Genomic DNA, 21,946 nt, shown 5'->3' with positions numbered 1-21,946 from the left:
ATGCTGAATTGGAATCATCTTACAGATCTTACAGGTGAAAAGAAGTGTTCGAGGTCTTTTTTTCTTTACTTTTACTTGCTAGTTTTTCTTTCTTGTTTTCACTTTCTTTACTTTTGAAAGTAAAAATATCTACTCTTTTATTCATAAAGTTTAAATTTTGCCAGCATATGCTATGGGCCAGTGTATATGGTAAGTGTACAAAGTATTCATGTCATTTTTTCAGACCATCCTATGAAGAAGGTAGTTTATTTCCTGTAAGGGATAACAAGACATTGAAAACCCTCTCTTAGATCTTGCTGTAGCTGTTTACAGCTAATTTGTAGTCATATCAGTGCTTATACTATGTGTTATGAAATTGTGTTTTACAATTTGCTTACTACCTTGTTATGATTTCGAATTGTCCTAATGGTACAAATTTTTATGACAAAAAAAAATCAAGCTTGTTTCTACACAAGTGGATGATGGTATTTTCATCTATAAATTAAATCTCCTTTTCCTTCCTATTTTCTCCAAATATATACAATTACCTATAGGAATTGCTTTAAGTTTTCTTTAAGTAACATGTGACATACAAAATAAGCTGAATCAGTGTGTGTTCCTTGAGTTAAGTTGCGTGATCTGACACACTGTAACAACATATACGTAAATGAAACCAAGCAATCAGTTCCTGCATTCTCAATTAGCCACATTGTGAAAACTGGATCTATTGGGAAGATCAGAAAGAAGACATATCTATTGGAAAAGAGGGCCGTGGTCTTTTTCTTTTTAATTCATGCTACTCCAGTAATTTTATTCTTTTAAAAAAATCCAACTGTTTTCTTAATGTTATTACGGATTGTATCCTAATGTGTAGTGTGTTGTGAGCTACAGGAAGGCTCTAGAGGGCGAGGGAATGGCTTGTCTTATAATGGGATGATGCGCTCAGTAAGTTCCGATGACACCTGGTAAATATTACTGGGACTCTGCAGGATAGCTGAGTGAGCCAGACACCCTCTGTCACAGTGCATCCCTTGAGTCTAAGCATGTCACTTCAACCACTCAGCCAGAAACCCGAAAGAACTGACAGTTGCTTTGTGATTATTCCTGGTCCTGAGGCTCTCTCTTGTTACTAATCAAGTCATCCCCTCAACTTGCCATTAATGCAACTTGACCCGTGGGAGCAGAGATGAAATTATTTGGGCATGGCTAATGATGCTGTAACATTGAAGAGACATGAAATGTAAAACCTTGATCGCACTCAATTCTCACCATGAGAATAAGAACAAAAACACAAACACTTGTAGGTAAGAATAGAAAATAACTTTTTAGACTCTCCCACTTCCCTTTCCCAAGGTGCAGCATCATTTCTTTTTCTTTTTATTGATTGATTTATTATTTTTTTAAATTCACCCATGTTCCAAAATTTTATCTCAATCGTGCTTTGGTTCACACTTAGCAAATACCTTCTCTGACGGTCAGAAAATTCACTATCCTCAAATTTGTTTTGAAAAACGGATGGAAATCATGTTTTGCAGTGAGCTGCTAAGGTTTCTGATGCAAAGCCAGCCAGAAGCAAGCATCTCCAGTCATGCTTCAGTGTTCTCAGTCTGTGGGCATCACTGACAAGCTCTTCCTGTTTTTCTCCTCATGAGCATTGGGACACCCTCTCTTCTTCTCTGACTGACAGCTGGATAATAAGTTTTATCATTAAAAACTGATTCTAGGGAAATAGGATCCCTGCCCTCTGTGGCGAAAGCTTTTGTTTTCATAACTCAGAATAACTGGAGATTATCGCAACAAAAGAATATAAATATTGACGAGTCTTGTTTCACGCTGTTCAGCAAGTAGCAGGAAAAAAAGAAAGAAAGAAAGATAGAGAGAAAGGAACATACTTCTCTTTCATTTTATAGATGTCTACAACTTTTTCTTGATGTAGAGAGGTGGCTCAAAGTCAATGAGTCCCTCTGTCCATGTGGCCTTTTCTTTTACTGACCTTTCGAGAAGGATCAAAGTGGTTCTTCATTTCATTCTACCAAATTGGGTAGAGCCTATGATGTATAACTTACTGCAAGTGTAAGGCCCACCTTTGATCTGTTTGGAATTGAAGTCAGTACAATGAAACACGATTTCTTTACCTACGTGTTAATTATCTAATACTGGCCAGAGATCTGACAGAACCTCTGCCATTTCCTTACATTTTATCTTGATATAATATTGCCTCGCTTACTGAAATAGCAAAGAAGTCAGTGGACAGTAAATGCTAGACAGGATGGAGAAAATTAGTAAATGTTGCTGATCATCATTCAGCCAGCTAGGTGAAGCCTCTAATTCCAACATTTCTCATTGCATCAAAACAAAAACTAAGTTAAAGATAGAAGGATGGCTCAGCTGGTGCTGGACCTTGTTACCAAGACTGGCAACTTGAGTTCGATCCCAGTGCCCTTGGGGGTGGGAGGGGATGGATTCCCGCAAATTTTCATCTCTCTTCTACACATGCAACTTTGGCGCATTGTGCAAACATGTATTCCATAAGCAAATGGAAAACGTAGCAGGAAGCAGTTCTCTTTGAGTTCATGGGAAAGGGAAGTAGAGTAGAGGTTTATGCCGATCTGTTAGTATGTGTTATCTCTTTTTTTTTTTTTTTTTTTTTTTTTTGGTTTTTCGAGACAGGGTTTCTCTGTGTAGCTTTGCGCCTCTCCTGGAACTCACTTGGTAGCCCAGGCTGGCCTCGAACTCACAGAGATCCGCCTGGCTCTGCCTCCCGAGTGCTGGGATTAAAGGCGTGCGCCACCACCGCCCGGCTTAGTATGTGTTATCTCTGTTAAGAGAACTTGAAATTCCTCAGACTGTGAAAAGGACTGAACTTGGCGTTTCTTATCCATTCTTTTCTTTCCTCTTCTTCCAGCACTGTTGATGACACATCCAAGTGCAGACACTCTTAGGATTTCTCAGCTCCTCTGTCTGTCCTAATGGCACAGCATCTTTCCAGCCTGACTTCTTGGTTGACAACATAGGAGAGAAGTGGGAGGGATGTGTTCAGTGAACAGTCATGTCAGAAATACGTTGAATGGTCCAATAAGTTTGACCATGTGGGTTTGTTTGTTCACTTTTTTTTGTTTGTTTGTCTTTGTTTTTGTTTGTTTGTTTGTTTTTTCATCTTAGTATGGAAGAGTTCCTGACTTGTTAATCCAACCTCAGATTAAAGCATAGTTTTTCTCTGTTGTGCATGATAACTGTTACTTGAAATGAATAAGCTATACTGATGAATTCAAGGGTGTAGCGTGGGAACAGATTTCTTTCTAGGCATGCTGGGGACCTTGGGTTTAATCCTTAACACCAAAAAGGGTGGAAAGAGGGGAACCACACTGACAGATTCTACTACGTAGATAAGTTCATGCCCCTAAGCTGAATTCTTACTTTTTATTAAACAGTTATTCCCCTTTAAGACGTACACGTACACACACACACACACACACACACACACACACACACACACACACACACGGAGGGGGTATAGTGAGATATGTAGATATTATTTTCTTCCAGCAAAAAGAGTACCATAATTGTAGAAATGTGTGATGAGAGCATGTTTGTTACCAAAAATAGGTTTTCAAGTCTTAAAACAGTAGAACAAATTTTGCAATTGACAGACCCAAGGACGAAGTTAGAGAGGAAAACACGACATCTTATCTGACCATAGAAATAAAAGCATTTTCCAGCCTTTCCCCAGACTCTCCTGTAGTTGATGCTGCAGGTGTGTGTGTGTGTGTGTGTGTGTGTGTGTGTGTGTGTGTGTGTGTGTATTCAATGATGTAATCTCTTAATATTTTATGAAAAAGAATAACACTGTCCAGGGTTTGTTTTTTTTTCCCCACACGTGAAAATGATTCTAAGATTTTAGCACTTTGGTGTTCATGTCTGGTGTATTTGGTTTGTCCATTTCAGGTCATAATTCACAGCAAATTCTCTCTCTCTCACACACACACACACACACACACACACACACACACACACACACAATCATTGAGGAGCCGAAATGACTGAGTATGATTCAGAGCAATTTGCTTCACTAACTTAGGGGTCAATTAAAAATAACAACAACAACAAAAACAAAATCTCTCCATTCTGTGGAATTTCAGTAAAGCATGCTTAATTTTTAGGTTCTAAAGACAATTTAAAAAGTCATCCAAACATTAGTATCTATACAAATAAAAGCTCTGAGCTGGCTGGTAGTGGTGCACACCTTTAATCCCAGTACTCGGGAGGCAGAGCCTTGCGGATCTCTGAGTTCGAGGCCAGCCTGGTCTACAGAGCCACATCCATGACAGGCACCAAAACTATACAGAGAAACCCTATCTCGGAAAAAAAAGGTGTGTGTGGGGGGGATCTGGCTGCCTGGTCTTAATCGTTCCATAATTTAGAAGAAAATGCGCTCAGACAATGTTTTTAAAATAATCTAGGACCTACAGAGCATAGCCAATGTTTTTGAGACTGGAATAATTCCTGGCAAGATCACACTGAGATGAGCCGATGCCAAAGCAGTCTAAAGGTCTGGTTTCTATTTGACCTGTGCTGGTCCTTTAACTAGTGGGTCTCTAAAGAAGCAGCTCACCTGTCTAAGAACATAACATAAGAAAATGCTGTAGCATGAGATTAAAATATGTGCTAGACTTCGGTGGATTCTTGCAAGTTCTTTCTTGAATGAATTTGTACTTCTATATTGTTGACACTCTCTTCCTTTCCAGACCCATGGCCCACACTATTGTTCTGCTTCAGTTCTGTTTCTTTCTCTCCCTCACACTCTCCCTCCATCTCCCCTTCACCCCCTTATCTCTTCCTTCACTCCCTCTCCCCTGTTACCTTCGTCCTCATCCCTCTATCTCTGAAAGGGTGTGAGTACCCTTTCCCTTTATTCAGGTAGACCAATACCTCTGTTCAGATCTCTTCATGAGAATGCTTCCCAGTTATTTAAAACATAAATTGCTCCAATTATCGCCTATATGCATTACTTCCTAAAACATAAGTTAGTTCAATTATTGCTTGTTTGCCTTACTTCTTAAATGAGGACATGGTTAAATTGATCTTCGCATTCCTTGTTCCCAGTACACTTCATGGCTAACAGAAAGCAATAAGTAAATGATATTGAATCACTATATCATTTCACCTCTTAGCATACAGTATCTTGATTTTTTTCTCCTTTTAAGAGCACCATAATTTTCTAAGCCATTCTGTCTGAACACAACAGTCACATAATACCTATTTAAATGTATTGAATCCAAATAGTCACCCAGTTTTCCAGATCTTTCCTCCAATGTGGTATCTAGTCTGTCCATCTCTGTCGCCACCCTTCTTGTCCAACCCAGATTATTTTCTTGTATATTGCAGTATTTGGATTTTCCTACCCCAGTGTCTCTACCTATGATGTAGCCTCCAGTTTTTATCTTTCTAGAGCGGCTGTGTTGGCTTCGTTAACTTTCTGCCCAGAAACTATTAGTTCAAGTTCAACTCAGCCTCCTATGACAACATCAAATTCTGATCACTGCTTGTCCAACCAGTCTTTTCTACATTTTTATCCAGCTGGGTATTTGTAAAGTTACCAAATGGGAATCCATGGTTTTCTTCTTTGCAATTGTGTTCCACATTTCTTTTCATCTTATTTCTTCTACTATTGTATTATTTATCCAAAAATATGTCTGTAGATCTAGACTTTGTCTTCTGAGACTCAATGCACATGTCTCCTGTATTTGACAAGCAGAAGTTATCACTCCCTCATGGGTTTACGGATACCGTTATGTCTCCCTTATATCAAAATGTAATCTTTTTCTTGTTTTATCATCTTTAATAAATAAGAGGTAAGCTCCTTAGGCCTAACACGATGTTTTATTCATTTTACTGCCCTCTGTATCGTTTTGCATACCTTTAGAAGAGTCCATTTTTGTTTCATAATAGATGAATAACCAGTAGGCATTTTTATGTGACCATTTGCTGCTTTAAGATCTCTACATTATTGTGTTTCTCCCTACGGTTCTGATAAAACCTCGCTGTATCACTTTTTTCAATTCTCATTTTGCCTATATTTCTTTTAAGTGAGCATGAGAAGGAGCTGGGTTCCAAGCAGGTCCAGACTATGTGGCAAGATAAAAAGAATGCAGGATTATGTTTAAATATCTATTTAAGAAGAGTAGGATAACTGATCATCTAATTCAATCTCTGGGAGCAGAATTGCAACATGTTGACTTTGTTGAAAGACTCATCTTAGAAAATTATGTCAAAAATTATTTTGTTAATCATGTATCAGCACTGAAATTTTGGTGGTGGCATACATGCGTAGGATGGACAGTGTAGCTTTTCCTGATTTGTATTGAGTTTCATATGTAATTCTCTATGAATGCCAAGTGGATAAGCAACACTCCCATACACACAATCCACGTTCTCCAAGTGCAGCAATGCGCTTTTACCTAACTAGTAATTGGCCTAGTTTATTATCTGTTGCTGTGATTTAAATAAATAAGTAAGTAAGTACGCAAATGAATAAATAAATAAGTGGCCAGAAACACCTTGGAGAGGAAGGGGTTTATTGTTTCTTACAACTAGACTCCGTCATCAAGGCAAGCCAAGGCAGGAGCTCCAGCAGAAACCTGGAGGCAGGACCCGAAGCAGAGGCCATGGAGGTCTACTATTTACTTGCTTGCTTCCCACAGCTTGTCGGCCTGCTTTTTATACAACCCAGAACCCCCTGCCCAGGGATGGCCCAGCTCCAGTGGGCTGCTCCCTCCCACGTCAGTAAACATCAAGAAAATGCCTCCTAACCTTGCCCTCAGGCCAGTCTGAGGACGGCCATTCCTCAGTTGAGATGCCCACCTCCCAGATATGTCCAGGTTGGACAAAAATTAACCAGCCCAGTCATTAATCCATCTTTTGCTATCTCTGAGCTATGTGAGGACTTAGGGTGCACATCGGCGCTGACATCTTCCATGGTGATCGCAATGGTATTGGATTGTAGAAGAGCTACAAGCTGAACAGGGAGACGAAGTGAAAAAAAAAAATGGTGAGAGAGGGAAATGGCCCAGAGACAGAGAACGGCATAGAAAGAGGAAACACCAGAATCCAAGGAGAGGATCAGTGAAAGAACGTAGTATTACTAACCAGGAGATTTTTATCAGTGGTGTTGTCTGCCATTGATATATAAAGAGTTACTCATTCATATATTCTAGATATTTTCTTACGGCCTCATTCTGGATACAAATGAGTACTTTATAGACAGGCTTATGGTTCAAATTGACTATGGCCACTGAAGAAAGTCTTGTTGCTACCCAGCAATAGTGAAATTACAGTATTTCTGGAGATGCTTGGAGTTACTCTTTGGTCAGTTGCTGGACCCCAGAGACAAAGATTGATCCAAATTGGAAGAATCACCAGGTCTTGGTATGGATCACCCCATGGGGAAAGTATTAGCACAGAGTTAGCTATGCAACAACTTGTATGATTAAAAGGCCACATCCTCCTCTTTTCTGTGTGCTTAAAACAGTAAACAAGACAAATCGGATACAGCAGGCAGACTGAAGTCGGGAGATTGCCTACCAACATTTGAAATCTAAGCATTAGAGTTTAGTTTGCATGTGTACATGGGGAATTTTTAGTTGGGAAATTTTGAAATTCTCCCCACTCGGGATTGTTTCCCATCCCACACTGCAGCCATTGATCTGGATTCCCAATTTGGGCTTACCATCTGTGTTGCGTCCTAATTATTTTTATAGGACAGAGATTCTAATCTCAAATATAAAAATTATGAAAACACCCAGACTGGGCCTTTTGCCTTTGTTTTTCTTTGGGCCCCCCCCCACCGGTTTCCAGTTAGCAATGGTATTGACCATCCTAAGTGCATTACAGAAGACACCAGTACGACCTTGAGCTTGGCCTCAGCTCTTTCATTTTTGTCTAATCGATGTCTTAACATTTTGCTGTGTTCTGGTTTCTGTGCTGTCTAGGGTTCACCATGGCCCTGACTTTCATAGAGTAATTATTTTGATTAAGTTAGACAATTAAAGTCAGTCTTGCATGAGGAACGGTTACCGTTGGGAGTCAGTGATGGATGGACTCCAGTCTTCTGAGTGTTCAGTCCTGCCAGCGTTTTCCAGTTGAGTGAAAACTCACCTCCAGTTTGCTTTGTATGACAGCACATGGGTTGTTAGACCTGAGTGTTTTCTAGAAAATAAGTCACAGAGAGCTCAAGAAGAAGAGAAGATGGTGTGAATATCCACATGGGTTCTTGTAATTGTTCTGAATTCTTATTTGCGTTGATGAACAGCATCATTACTGAAATAATTAGTGTTAATTAATATCTGTGTCATTTTTGGTAAATGGTAGTTTAGTGTTACAATTAGACTAATTAGTACACACCATAGCTTAGTGACATGACAAATCACTGAGCAGCACACATTGACTCTTGTCCCTTCTGATATATGAGCTAATCTGCTCGCGCAGTAATGACAAAGAAAAGGGACAGGGAACCGGACAGCAACAACTGTCAGGCATTGTTTCTGCATCTTCTGGTTTTCTCTTTGCTGCCGAGTCCCTGAGTACTAGAGATTGTTGCCATTTGATGTTTTAATTCTTTTCTTACTGTTGAATCAGCCTCCAAAACTGACCACAATAAAATTCTGAATAGGCAGAACATTAAAACCGAAAGATTCTCTTGATGACACACTAAAAACCGATGCTCTTGACATTCACTGGGTTTGTATATGCTGTGCTACATTCAGTGTTTCACTCTTCCGAAAGAATTCACGGTCAAGTTGACAGCTGTCTGCAACTTTGATTTCTTCTGCAGAACCCATGCGGACCCCAAAGACTTTAAAGATTGCTGAAATCCAGGCAAGGCGTATCGCTGTGGACTGGGAGTCCTTGGGGTACAACATCACTCGCTGCCACACCTTCAATGTCACTATCTGCTACCATTACTTCCGTGGCCACAATGAGAGCAGGGCGGACTGCCTGGACATGGACCCCAAAGCCCCTCAGCACGTTGTGAACCATCTGCCACCTTATACAAATGTCAGCCTCAAGATGATCCTAACCAATCCAGAGGGAAGGAAGGAGAGCGAAGAGACGATCATTCAAACCGATGAAGATGGTAGGTTCATGTTTGTGGTCTTCACAAGGGGGGCAAAGAATACTGTCATTTCTTTAAATTTACTATACACTGTCATTCCTTTAAATTTACCATGCAGTGCCCAGGACTGAACTCAGAAATCTACCAAATTGTCTCAGCCTGATTTACCTATAACAGACCTAGTGTTCTTCATAAAATAATACAAATACTAAATGGCATGCACCCATGACGTCTTATTTTGTAGACCAGGCTGGCCTCGAACTTACAGAGATCTAACCTGCCTCTGGCTCCTGAGTGCTGGGATTAATGGCATGTGCCGCCACCACCCGGCTAACCCACAATGTCTTTTTAAATAATGATAGCAGAAGTGGCAATAAATAAAGATTTTCTTACCAAATGTAAAAACAGAAAGAGTTGTTATCCACACCACTCGATCAGTTACCTACTGGTAAGATTCACTTTCTTACAAATTGTATGTGCATTTTATAAATCATTCTAGCTGCTATTGTTTAACTAATATTTGAAGATAAAATACTCCATTTGATTGCAAATGGTCTTTTTTGGTGAATTAAAACACAAAAGACACAGGACACTTTTCAATCAAACTAAAGATCCTCAGAAGAAAATAGCAGGCCATCATTTTTAATAGATTTTATTACGATCTAAGAAATGTTGTTCAAGAAAAATTAAGTAATAAGAATACATATTTATATTAACATTAGAATATATATAGGCCTTTTCCCTGATGGTATGGTGCATCATTAATATGAATACAGTTCATTTTTGAACAGAAATATATGCAAAAATTCCAAATCTGTTATTATTTTATTAACAACTATATATTTTAGGATGATACTTTATTTTATTGTCTTTTTTTTTTTCTTGTTTTTTTTCAAGACAGGGTTTTTCTGTGTAGCTTTGGAGCCTGTCCTGGATCTCACTCTGTAGACCAGGCTGGCCTCAAACTCACAGAGATCTGCCTGACTCTTGCCTCCCAATTGTGGGGATTATAGGCGTGCGCCACCACCACCTCCACCGCCCAGCTGTTAATTGTCTTTTATAAATGAACATATGTTGGGGGCAACTGCTATATAATGATCTGAGGCTAATCTTAACAGGAATTGGGATTTACCAATTGCTTCCATAACCAGTAAATCCTTCCATCTCTCTAGTTCTATGCTTAAGTAATGAATTCTCCACAGGTGCCTACCCTGAGGAGATTTCTACCAGGGCCCAGAACAGAAACTACAAGTGGCTAGGATACTGATCTGAGTGATATTCAGTGAATCCAGCACACTGAGTTCTTTAGTCCATTCACTTTATTCTTCTAAATCAATTCTATCTACACAGCCTCTCTTCTGTTCTCCTACTTACTTAGCCCCTCTCTGTCCCTTCTTCTGCTGTTCTCTCATTGTTCTACCCAGTTCTTTCCATCTTCTTCTTCTTCTCTTTGCTCCCCCAAGCATGCATAAATATCATATATTATTAACAACTTGTTGGTAAAAACTACAAAGTGAACTCTCAGGGACAAGTATTCTGATAAGAGTCACTCTTGGCAAAGACTTGGTCAGTTAATTGGTGACTGACAACAGCTGTGGGTTGTAAGAAGTTGTAGCCATCTCTTAAAGGGATAGTCACAAGGGTTACAAGAGAAGAAATTAAACCAATGAGAGATTTAAGGAAAAGGTAAAGAATACGTGTACTATTTCACGTGATTAATAATATCCAGACATGGTTAGTCAGTTAACAGCCTTTTTCTTTTAATCGCCTGAATCTCAGGACCTATATATAATTAGTCTACTGAGCCTAAAATCTTGCATTAAAAACTGGTGTAGTAATAAATACAGATTGTTAATTGTTATTTGAATCAGAGTGGGAAGGCGCTGGTGGAGGAAGCTTAGGGCAACATAGGTGCTATTGATCTCCTGAAGGACTAAGATATGCCAAGGCCAGACACCTGCACTATCACTTCTGGTTCTCTATAATTCTTCTGAAGGGTTTTGAATCCAGCAAGGCCAGGCACCTGAAATTCCGCTCTATGCAAGTTCTACCAGGACACTTTGTCTGGTCAATATTTACCTTGTCAGTGGCTAAGGATGGAGAACAAGACCTCTAAGTGTCCACAGTTCACATAGAACAATAGATCTAGTATGAAGCATATTTTAGTATGTTTCTAATCATAAAAATTGTACAGTTAAATAAGGAACTATCTTCTAGACTATCCACAATTATGTGTGCCCTTAAGACTGAGATGTAGTCATGAGATTACATGTACACACTGAGTGGAAATGCACGGTAAATGGGAAGATATCATAGCTGTTATTGCACATGAAGTTTACAATAAGAAACAGGCAATTCATTGAAAAGGCAGTAATTCCATAACGCCTTGTGTGATGGTTTCCTCTCACAGAACCCTGAGTTCTAATAGGTTGACCTTCTGAATTCTAGTTGTCACTGCTGTATACTCCATGGACTTTTGCTATCAGCAGTTCTCAATACTTAAGTGAAGAAGCAAAGCCATGCGATCTCTGTGTTCCCTTTGCCTCTTCATTTCTTCTTCAACAGCTTGATAGGAGGCCTGTATTTTTTTGAGTTTCAGAATGAAGGATCTAGTTTACAATCAGACACCCACACACACCTCTCTTCATGTGTTCAGTAGGCTACTATGTGTCTTTCGGTGCCTACCCAATAGGAGTGACATTGCGATAGCATACCTCAATGTGCTGTAATTTCTAGAAAGAGTCATTTCAGCTTTTCTCCTGTGAAAAGTGGAAGTGACTCTGGTTGGTCCTGTTGCTTTGCTGTCCTAGAGAAGTGAGAGCCTTGCAACGTTGTTTAGCTTAGACTGTAGAATATAGACTTAAACATGTCTGCAGTCATTCTCATATTATCAAAATGTCAGAGTCAAAACCCTGAGACTTAAGAGGAATGTGTTATTGTCATGTTTGAGTTAATCAAAAATGTCTGTCTCCGTTATTACATTGATCCATCATTATATTGAAACCAGTGTGGCAACAATATTTAAATAATACACCAGCCCTAATGTGAATATAAAACACCCACTCCCATCTCCAGTGTTACAGCCACCCTCCAGTATACTCAACACTAACCTGTGCAGAAAAGAAGAAGTAAGGGTAATGGATTCATAAACCAGTAATAGAAATAGAAGTCCAAACACAGCTACAAATGCCCTGAGGGATCACACATCTTCTGACATCTTCTGAAGTAGGGTGGGGATTTCAGTATCCGTATCATACTAGGCATTTTATAACTCATATTTTTAGTAGTAAGACTATAGTCACATTTTTTTTTTGCTTGCTGTTAACATTTGAAGCCAGGGTGTCTTAACTGATAACATTTAGATTCAGCTACATGAGGCTTAGATTTTTCCTTTTTTTTTTTTTTTTTTTTTTTAAATCTAGTCACCCTCCAACAATGCAGTATCTTTTAGTGTTATCTTTTGGTACAGTTTACTAATTTGTTTTTATTTCCCACAAACAAAGAAGGCAGTCAGGTTTTTATAATTTTTTTCTGTTAATTGCAATATATTTCTAAACAACATTTGGTTACACAAAGCAAGTATGTTACTAAACAAGTAATGAAATTGCTGTGGAATTTTGCACTGAACTGATCAAACTCATAAAATGGCAAGGTTGATATTATGTAGAATCGGTTTTTTTTTTTTTTTTTGGTTTTTCGAGACAGGGTTTCTCTGCGTAGCTTTGCGCCTTTCCTGGAGCTCACTTGGTAGCCCAGGCTGGCCTCGAACTCACAGAGATCCGCCTGCCTCTGCCTCCCGAGTGCTGGGATTAAAGGCGTGCGCCACCACCGCCCGGCTTGTAGAATCGGTTTTATAAATTAGAAATAACACTTCTCCATTGAATTTCAGTAGTGTTTTCAGGTCTACTTTTATTTTAACTTCTGTGTTGAATGCTTTTTTTTATACACTTCAGTTATACAAAAGTGCACATTATTGTTTCACAGTATGACTACAGAGTAATCCCTATGGTGGTATCCCATATGGTAGGCGATTTTCTTTTTCTTGTTGGTTTTCTCTTCAATAAGTAATACTTAATGACTGATGTAGAAACTTTCATGGAGTATTTGTAACTCATTCTTCATGGCAGCTCGTGTGAGCTTGAGTTTCTTCACAGAATACTTGATGTATCTCAATGTTCTGAGAAGAGGAGGAATAACTAAATCATGCTTATTGTTGCAGCGATCGATGGATTATGATGATCCAATTAAGTCAGTCTTGCTAAATTATTGCTGCCCTATATACATAGAAAAAGAATAAATTATCAACCATCTAATAAAATGGTATAATTGTGTGAAAAGAATTCTTGGGACTTCCATAAATCAAGCTCCCAAAGCTAGAACCATTTCCCACTAGAACCTTAGGGTAGAATTTATACTTAATTTATTACACGTGCTTTTTAATGCATGGGCAGACTTTTGTGTATGAGGTTCTGTTTTCATTTTTTATCCTGGCATTCATGAAAATCAATATTATGAAGTTAGCTCAGCAGAAAAGCCTGGTTTGAGGACATTTTTTAAGGCTACAAAGCTATTTTAAAATGTACATTTATTATGTTTTAGAGGCTATAATGCTTATTTAATATAATCTTTCTCCATACCTACTTCATTTTCTTTTCCGTTTTTGAAGTTGCATTTGAAGGACTTTCTCCTGCTCAAGACAAAATTAGCTGAAACAACTCTCAGATAAGTCACGGGCACAGGAAGAAAAGTCAGCATTCTGTCTCCATTAAAAGTTGTTGGTGTGGAAATGTGAAGTGACAATCCCCATAGTCTGTGGCTAGGCATGAAATGGCTTTAAGAACTTCATGCTGTATTTAGGCAAATCCTAAGTGAATTGAGACACTGTCTTTGTGTGTAGAGGCATCATCCCTGTTCAGATGCAGACCATAAATGAATGTAGTTGGTCTGTGCCCACACCTCATCTACACTTCTTTTATGTGTATGTTATGGGAGTATTAATTAGTCCAAGTCATGATCATATATGTGACATGTCTTGGGCATGATTCTCTTCCATATTTTCAATCTTGAAAATAGAATCTATAGACACTTCAAGCAAAGTTATAGCAAAGTAGAACATGTGTTAGAAGGGGATCAAAATAGCAGTGAAACAACTTTCCACTTCTGGCCATCTCTCCATGCAGAAATATGCAAATATTTTGAACCATCCCTAAATCAGAATAATTTAAAATCTATTCATTCTATCTCATAGTACTTACAGGCCAAGTCATGGTAGATAGGCACAGGAGTTTTCATATCAATTCCTCACTGTTTGTTGTTTAGACTCTTCCTACCCATATCTGCCACTTTCCCTGACAAACTTGTGAAGAGATATTTTCCTTGATTGCAGTCATAATCAGAATCCACAGATGCCCAGATATCCGCTTGCACAGTGAACTGGGAGCCTTGGCATTGCCAGACATTGCACAGAATGCTTGTCAGGCTCTCTGCCCTGATGGACACAGTAGCCCATGCCAACAGCATGGAGCATGGATAAGGGATGGTTGGCTGACAGGACCATTAACATGTCCAAAGTTCAGATAGCCATGCTATCTGTTTATTATGGATTTCTTTTTCCCCCATGGATTTCTTTCTTTTTTGTGAACCTTGTGTTACCTGTCTCAGAGGTCATAGCATCATTCCTAGTCTCCTTGTAGAAGGAAATAAATCTTAGTCTGGTGGCATATCATTCAGAATTTCTTGCGGCTGCTAGCCATGAAGAAATACATTTCCTTTGATCCAGTGATTTTTAATTTATTTCAATCCTCATGAAATTGCTCTGTACTTCGAAACGGCATTTCTAGATAATGTCATGTGTGAAGTTCACTGAAACGTTAGATTCAGGGAAAATATTAATTAAAAATCATACTTGCCCAATACTGGGTTGATATTTTAAAAACAAAATTTAACTCAAGTGTGTGAGATATGTATTGTAAAGCATGATAAAAGAAGAATCTGAATTGTGTGGATAGTCAGGTTTTAAAGTAAAATCTGTAAAAAAAATACACAATAGCAGAAATACTTTGTAGCTTGTCAATAGTAATTGATACATTGCTAATTAATGACTCAGGATTTTGCAAATTATTAGACCTTTGCAAATAAGGACTGGAGCAAAATTACTAAGGAGTTACAATTCTTGCCTAACATGCATGGAGCTCTGAATTAAGTCCCCAATACAAATGTGGCATAAAACAGAGCGTGGAGGTACATGCCTGTAATCTCAGCTTTCTGAAGGTAGAGACAAAGGATCATACATTTAGAGTCATCCTTGGCTACACAAAGTGTTCAAAGTGAACGAGTACATTAAACCCTGTCAAGCCAGGCATCGGTAGCATATGCCTTTAATCCCAGCACTCAGAATGCAGAGCCAGGCAGATCTCTGTGAGTTTGAGGCCAGCCTGGGCTACAGAGCGAGATCCAGGACAGGCACAGGCACCAAAACCACACAGAGAAACCCTGTCTCAAACAACAACAACAAAAATCCTGTCTAAAACAAACAAACAAAGCAGTAACAAAAAATAAATAAATAAGAAAGAAAGACTGCAGTCAAGTATCTGAGATAGTTCAGTGGTAGAGGACTGGCTTTGTGTACAAGGCCCTGAGCCCCACTCCATCTCAGCTCTGACAAATGAATACAGCAAGCAAATTGAGAGATCCTTGAATCCTGAACCAGCTTGTTCTTAATAAGCTATTTCTTAGCTGAGAAATAGTAAAAGCATGAAGCAATTACATTTTAACATATTCATCTTTAACAACTTTTTAAAAATTATAATAACCAATGCTATCTTTTTAATTATAGAAAATTTAATAAGTATAGCTACAAAAGTCAGGGTGATTTTTAATGGGCATTTTAAGTCAGTGCTGTGTGATTTGGCTTTTGAGTCTAAGGAGCGTTAATTATGATTATAATTCATTATTTTATGAACTTCATTGATGGAGCCTCTTTAGGGTATTATCATAATCTTCAAAAAATCTTTTAGGGAAATGCATCTCTGTTCTCGAAGCAAATTACAAATAAGAATTTCATGTTATTAGAGGTATACAACAGAGAAAACTAGAGTACATGACTATGCTACTCTCCAAGGTGATTGAATATTCATTTGAATAAAAAGAACTTTACATTTCTGCATTTCTTGCTTTAGAAACTTATAGGCCGTCATCCAGTGTCTGTTATCAGGGTCAAATCTGAATACCGTTCATGTCCTGATTTTATTTTTAAAGACACATTTTTCACTTGATGACATCTACTTTGAATGGTGTTTATCTTGTTGAAATGATGTATTTTCGACTTTGCACATGTGCTTATCACCAATGCATGTATTTATAGTGCCCGGTCCTGTGCCAGTCAAATCCCTCCAAGGAACATCCTTTGAAAACAAGATCTTCTTGAACTGGAAAGAGCCATTGGAACCAAATGGAATCATCACTCAGTATGAGGTATGGGGACAACGGTGGTGCTTTTTGGCACGTAGATAAAAGGAGGCCAGAGGAGAAGGCTAAGTGAAAATAATGGAAAGGGTGGGGATGAGAATATTAAGACATCATCAGCTCTCCTTTATTCTAATTCATGAATTATTTGATTTAAAAATTGAAAATTTAGCCAGGCGGTGGTGGCGCATGCCTGTAATCCCATCACTCGGAAGGCAGAGGCAGGTGGATCTCTGTGAGTTCCAGGCCAGCCTGGTCTACAGAGCTAGTTCAGGACAGGCTCCAAAGTTACAGAGAAACCTTGTCTCGAAAAACAAAAACAACAAAAACAAAGCAAAAAAATGAAAATTTGTCACTGTAGAGTACCAAAGATATTTAAATTCTTGAATATATGCTAGTTTTGGCATCTGTGTATGTGTGTAACTGGACTTTGTCCTTGTCAAACCCAATTAATGGTTATAATGAATAATTACATGTAAAAATGCTAAGTCCCTATTTCTAAAATTAAGAAAGCAATATCACACTGTGCTTAAGGAGAGGCCATTGAATGCCTGTTTTCCCAAGTAAGTAATTAATAGCCCCCAGAAGCAAAACAGATTAAAAACCCATTTCAAAATTTCATTGTACCTTTGAATATACATCACTATATTTTCAAATATAAGAAGCTAAGGAGAATAAATGAATTTTTAAATATTTTTTTTTATTGAAAGAGAATTTCATCCCTTTTACCCATCACTTTGAAATGGACATTTTTAATTGCACAATTGTAAGGTTTCCTGCTGTATAGTCATTCGGGGCTGATTATAGAATAAACATTTCTATTTCTTGAGACTAAGAATGAATTATAGGAATGAGAATAAATGTTTTTTACTTTTCTAGTATATTGAGCACTAGTTTTCTATAATTTCTTTTTCTCTTCGTTTTGAGACACAGCTTTACTAAGTTAACACAAATGGGCCATAAAAATCACGCTGTACCTCTGGCTGACCTTGAACTTGTATCCCTCTCCCAAATAACTCAGATTACAAGCCTGTGCTGCTAAGTGTTACTAGAACTGGCTATGTGTTCCTTAGACAGAAAAGAGAAGAAGTATAACATACTTGTGATGAAGACTTTCTGTTCTCACACACATGAAAGTATGTAACAAGAAATGTTGTATGTAGTGTGCATATTTAAGTCTATCAGTTCCTTGGTAGATGTTTTAAGATGAATATTTGACAAATTAGATGTGCAGCTACATATATCAGTAGGGAGACGCTAGATGATAGAGAATTAGTGAGATAGATTAACTAGATCGATAGATAACAGAGTGGAGAGAGAGAGAGAGAGAGAGAGAGAGAGAGAGAGAGAGAGAGAGAGAGAGAGAAAGATATGAATAACAGATACCAGAAATAACCATACCAAAATAAAAGGAAAAGAAAAGAAAAGAAAAGAAAAGAAATGATGCCTTGAGGCTCTTGCATGCTGTTATTTAGAAGGGATGTATTAGAATGTATTACGCCTTCAGTCAATACATAATGGGAACTATCTTTCCTGCAATAGGTGAGCTACAGCAGCATCAGATCATTTGACCCTGCAGTTCCAGTGGCTGGACCTCCACAGACTGTATCAAATTTATGGAATAGTACACACCATGTATTTATGCATCTCCACCCTGGAACCACGTACCAGTTTTTCATAAGAGCCAGCACTGTCAAAGGCTTTGGGCCCGCCACGGCCATCAATGTGACCACAAATATTTCAGGTAAGCAGATGAGTAATGTAGAAGCCAAACAGTTCACGCTCCTGGTTGGCAATTGCATATTCTAGACATTCAGTTATATGCTTTATCTTATAGTCTAGTGAGTCATTACTATCATTATGTGAGGTCAAGGGCACTTTATTCACCCATTTGAGAACATATCATTATTGGTTATATATTTTAATTTAACTACTTTTCAAGCAGTCATAAAAAATGACAACAGCTTAAAAAGTTACAGTACTTCTTTACTTCAAATATTTCCAAGTTCATTATAAATGATAATAGGCCGTGTGTGTGTGTGTGTGTGTGTGTGTGTGTGTGTGTGTGTTTGATTATTTATTTATGGTATCAATTGTGTGCTATAAATGGGTAGTATCTAACAAGCCATAGTGGTCTTTCACTCTAGTATTAGAATCCCTCACATCTTGTCTCTGTCCCATTTTCCCTAACATCCTGATAACTGTGAACAAATGCCAGCCTTCCTTTCCTGCTCATAAAAATCTCTCGCATAAATGCCTCAGTTTTTCAGAATAGGAACTTGCAAGAGACTCTTGAATTGATAAGTAAATATAACTAAATTTCACTTTCTATTACGTTCACTTTTATAATTTGCATTTGACTAGATTGTTTACAGATTCTAATTCTCCTTCAGTGAAATCAGCCATTAAACCTGATTAAGTTCCTGCTGGACATTGTTATCACAATGTTTCCTGAGTCTATTCTAGTTAATAAAAGATTTCATCATGTTTAAGATTACCAAAAAAAATGCATGTGCAAGAGTTAAATTTGAAAATTAAATCTTTTGAGGATAAACTACATAGTGTATCAAGAATATTCCTTCATCTTTTTAATAATTCTATTTTATATATAGCAGTAGCCCCTTGAATTCACATTACACATTTTTAACATTGTCCTGAGTCTAAAATTTGCATCATGAGTAAGATATATGTATCTAAATTGTTTTAAATTTTATTTGGAAATGTATTAAATAAAATAGAAGTTTTAAGAATTTATGTCATGAATAAAAGAAATTCCAATATATTCATTTGCATATGATTTGATTTATATTAGTATTCTAGTAAAATTGATTTTGTAAAATATCATCCATTAAGAAATGATAATATATTAAGCTGCCATTTTTCTTCCTAATGGAAATCATCAATTTAAAATATTTATTAAATCACTTTGTTAGAAAATAAGACAGTAAATGTCATGACAAACTTCCTCCCTTCTAGGTTTAGCAACAGTTGAATTGCTCTATAGAAATTGCTGTAAAATTTACATAATCTTATAAAACAGAAGACACTGGGCAACTATGTATTTCTGATATATAAATACACACACATGCGCACGCGCACACACACACACATTTTCAAGTTTTAGACACCCTATTCAACATGATGTTGAACAGAAAATTTCTAATTACAGACCAAAACACCAGTCTAGCTTTTTTTCCCCTCTGAATTATTTAACTCCAATTTTACTGTTGCAACCTAAAAACAGTGAACATTTTCTTGTACTTTAAAAGCTTAGTTCCTGTTGCTGTGCTTTGGGAAGAACTGGTTAGTGTGAAACTGCATAAATTTTAAGATAATGTATGGCTGTCTACCCCTTTGGTCTAGTCACTGTACTTCCCAGCATTTAAAGTATTAATGGAGGGTGCTGGAGAGATGATTCAGCTGTTAACAGCACTAGCTGCTCTTCTATGGACGTGGCTCTGATTCCCAGCACCCACAGAGCATCCCATAACCATCTAACTCCAGTTCCTGTGGATCTGATGCTATCTCCTGACATCCACAGGTACCAGGAATATGTGTGGTGCACAAACATCCAGATAAAAGACCCCTACAAACAAAATAACAAAATAATAATTTATATAAAAGTGTGCCATTTTTTGCAAAAGTAGCTGTCTGCATCTTTTGATTATGTGAGAGTTTTCTTTTTTTTTTTAAAGATTTATTTATTTAGTATATATACAGTGTTCTGCCTGCATGTATGCCTGCAGGTCAGAAGAAGGCACTAGATCTCATTATAGATGGTTGTGAGCCACCATGTGGTTGCTGGGAATTGAACTCAGGATCCCTGGAAGAGCAGCCAGTACTCTTAACCTCTGAGCCATCTCTCCAGCCCCCATGTGAGAGTTTTCTATGTGTATATTTTCTGTTTGTGCAACTTGGCTTCATAAAAGGCTAATTCTTACTTTTGGTTCCCTGTCAAGGACTGTGTTTTGTCTTCATGTCTTGATCACAGCTCATAAAACTTTGCATATGCTTTGCATTTAGCAAACATTGAATGAGTGGATGAAGTTTTGTTGTTTTCTTTTTTAAGTATGACCTGACTTGTTAAGGTTAACTGATAATCTACATGTTTCAGTGTAGATTAAACCCTTAAACATCCTTCTACATGGTAAAAGCCAATTGAAATTTCTTCTATCTCAAGGTTGGCAAACACCGAGAACATGAACATTATCAAACATGTTGACAATTTATGTTTTTAACTATTTGCCAATTAATATGCTAGTTCTTAGTAACCACAAACTAGGATCTGCTTTCCAATTCACCACGGCTAACTAGTCTATTTCCCTTGTGGTCACATGAAAGTTGTCCAGAGAAGAATATTGGTCCATTCTTTCACCTGTCAAACATGAATGGCCATGGCCACTAGGCAGTCCATTACCTCCCTTCTACACACATAGCCAGGTCTCATGTATCCCTCTGTCCTGCCTCTTTCTTGGTGGCTTAAAGACCTTGGGAAGTTGAAATCAGTGGGTGTATACAAAGTGTTTGGAATATATGATGGGTACAAGCCCCCAGGCAGCTTTTTAAAATCCAACAACCTTGCCTTTCCAGCTTCTTCTGCCCAGGATTAAGGTTCAGTGTCATGCTATAAAATAAGGTTCACTGCAGTTAATTAGGAACTAAATTGATTTTCCTTTATGGGTCAGATCATTTATTCATAGCAACCTATGATATATTGCTATGAATCGATTGAATTTTTTTTTTCATTTCATTGGTCTTTTTTCAGCTCCGACTTTACCTGACTATGAAGGAGTTGATGCCTCTCTGAATGAAACCGCCACCACAATCACAGTATTATTGAGACCCGCACAAGCCAAAGGTGCCCCAATCAGGTAAGTAGAGGCACAGTTAAGAGAAAACGCCGCCAGGGGGAAAAATGTCTTCCTACAGTTGCTTAGCACCAAAGAACTCGGCTCCTTTCTGAAAGCCCTTCGTTTCACAATTGATGTCAGGAATGCTTTGATTTTCTTCCTTTGTTTTTGTTTATCTGTTTTTTTTTTTTTTTAATTTGAACAAAGATGATAAACAGACATCGAGTTAAGAGCAGAATTCTCAAGACTTCTCTGTGCTGTGGCAGGCTATTGCACTTTCTTTCCTCTTCCTTCATCCCCATTTCACTTCCTGTGTTGGCATCTGTACTGTTAAAAGGGCTGAAGATATTTGTCAAATAGAGTGAGGAAGTAACTCTTGTCCACCTCTGTATATGTTATGATTAATTTCATGGGAGTAACTGAATCAATAAGGAGCTCCGAGGGAATAAGATCAGAAGAGTAATAGCAAATGCAGCCTCGGTGGCCTTTCAGTTCTGAAATTATCAGAAAGTCCATGATAAATATTAAAGTTCAGCTTACT

At 37.9% G+C, this 21,946-nt stretch overlaps 1 protein-coding gene across 10 annotated transcripts in view; it reads left to right on the top strand.

Moving 5' to 3' along the window:
• The window catches only part of Ptprk (protein tyrosine phosphatase receptor type K), a 537,607-nt gene that overhangs the window by 406,493 nt on the left and 109,168 nt on the right, over positions 1-21,946 (top strand). For all 10 annotated transcript variants that reach the window (XM_042262160.2, XM_076552564.1, XM_076552562.1 and 7 more), the window contains exons 8-11: positions 8,810-9,112; positions 16,455-16,564; positions 18,098-18,299; positions 21,321-21,426. In XM_042262160.2, the coding sequence (XP_042118094.1) occupies positions 8,810-9,112; positions 16,455-16,564; positions 18,098-18,299; positions 21,321-21,426 (721 nt within the window). The remainder of the gene's footprint in view (positions 1-8,809; positions 9,113-16,454; positions 16,565-18,097; positions 18,300-21,320; positions 21,427-21,946) is intronic.

This window comes from Peromyscus maniculatus, chromosome 16 (assembly GCF_049852395.1).
Source record: "Peromyscus maniculatus bairdii isolate BWxNUB_F1_BW_parent chromosome 16, HU_Pman_BW_mat_3.1, whole genome shotgun sequence".
Classification (NCBI taxonomy): Eukaryota; Metazoa; Chordata; class Mammalia; order Rodentia; family Cricetidae; genus Peromyscus; species Peromyscus maniculatus.
The sequence above is the reverse complement of the archived record's forward strand: the minus strand, read 5'-3'. Positions and strand labels throughout refer to the sequence as shown.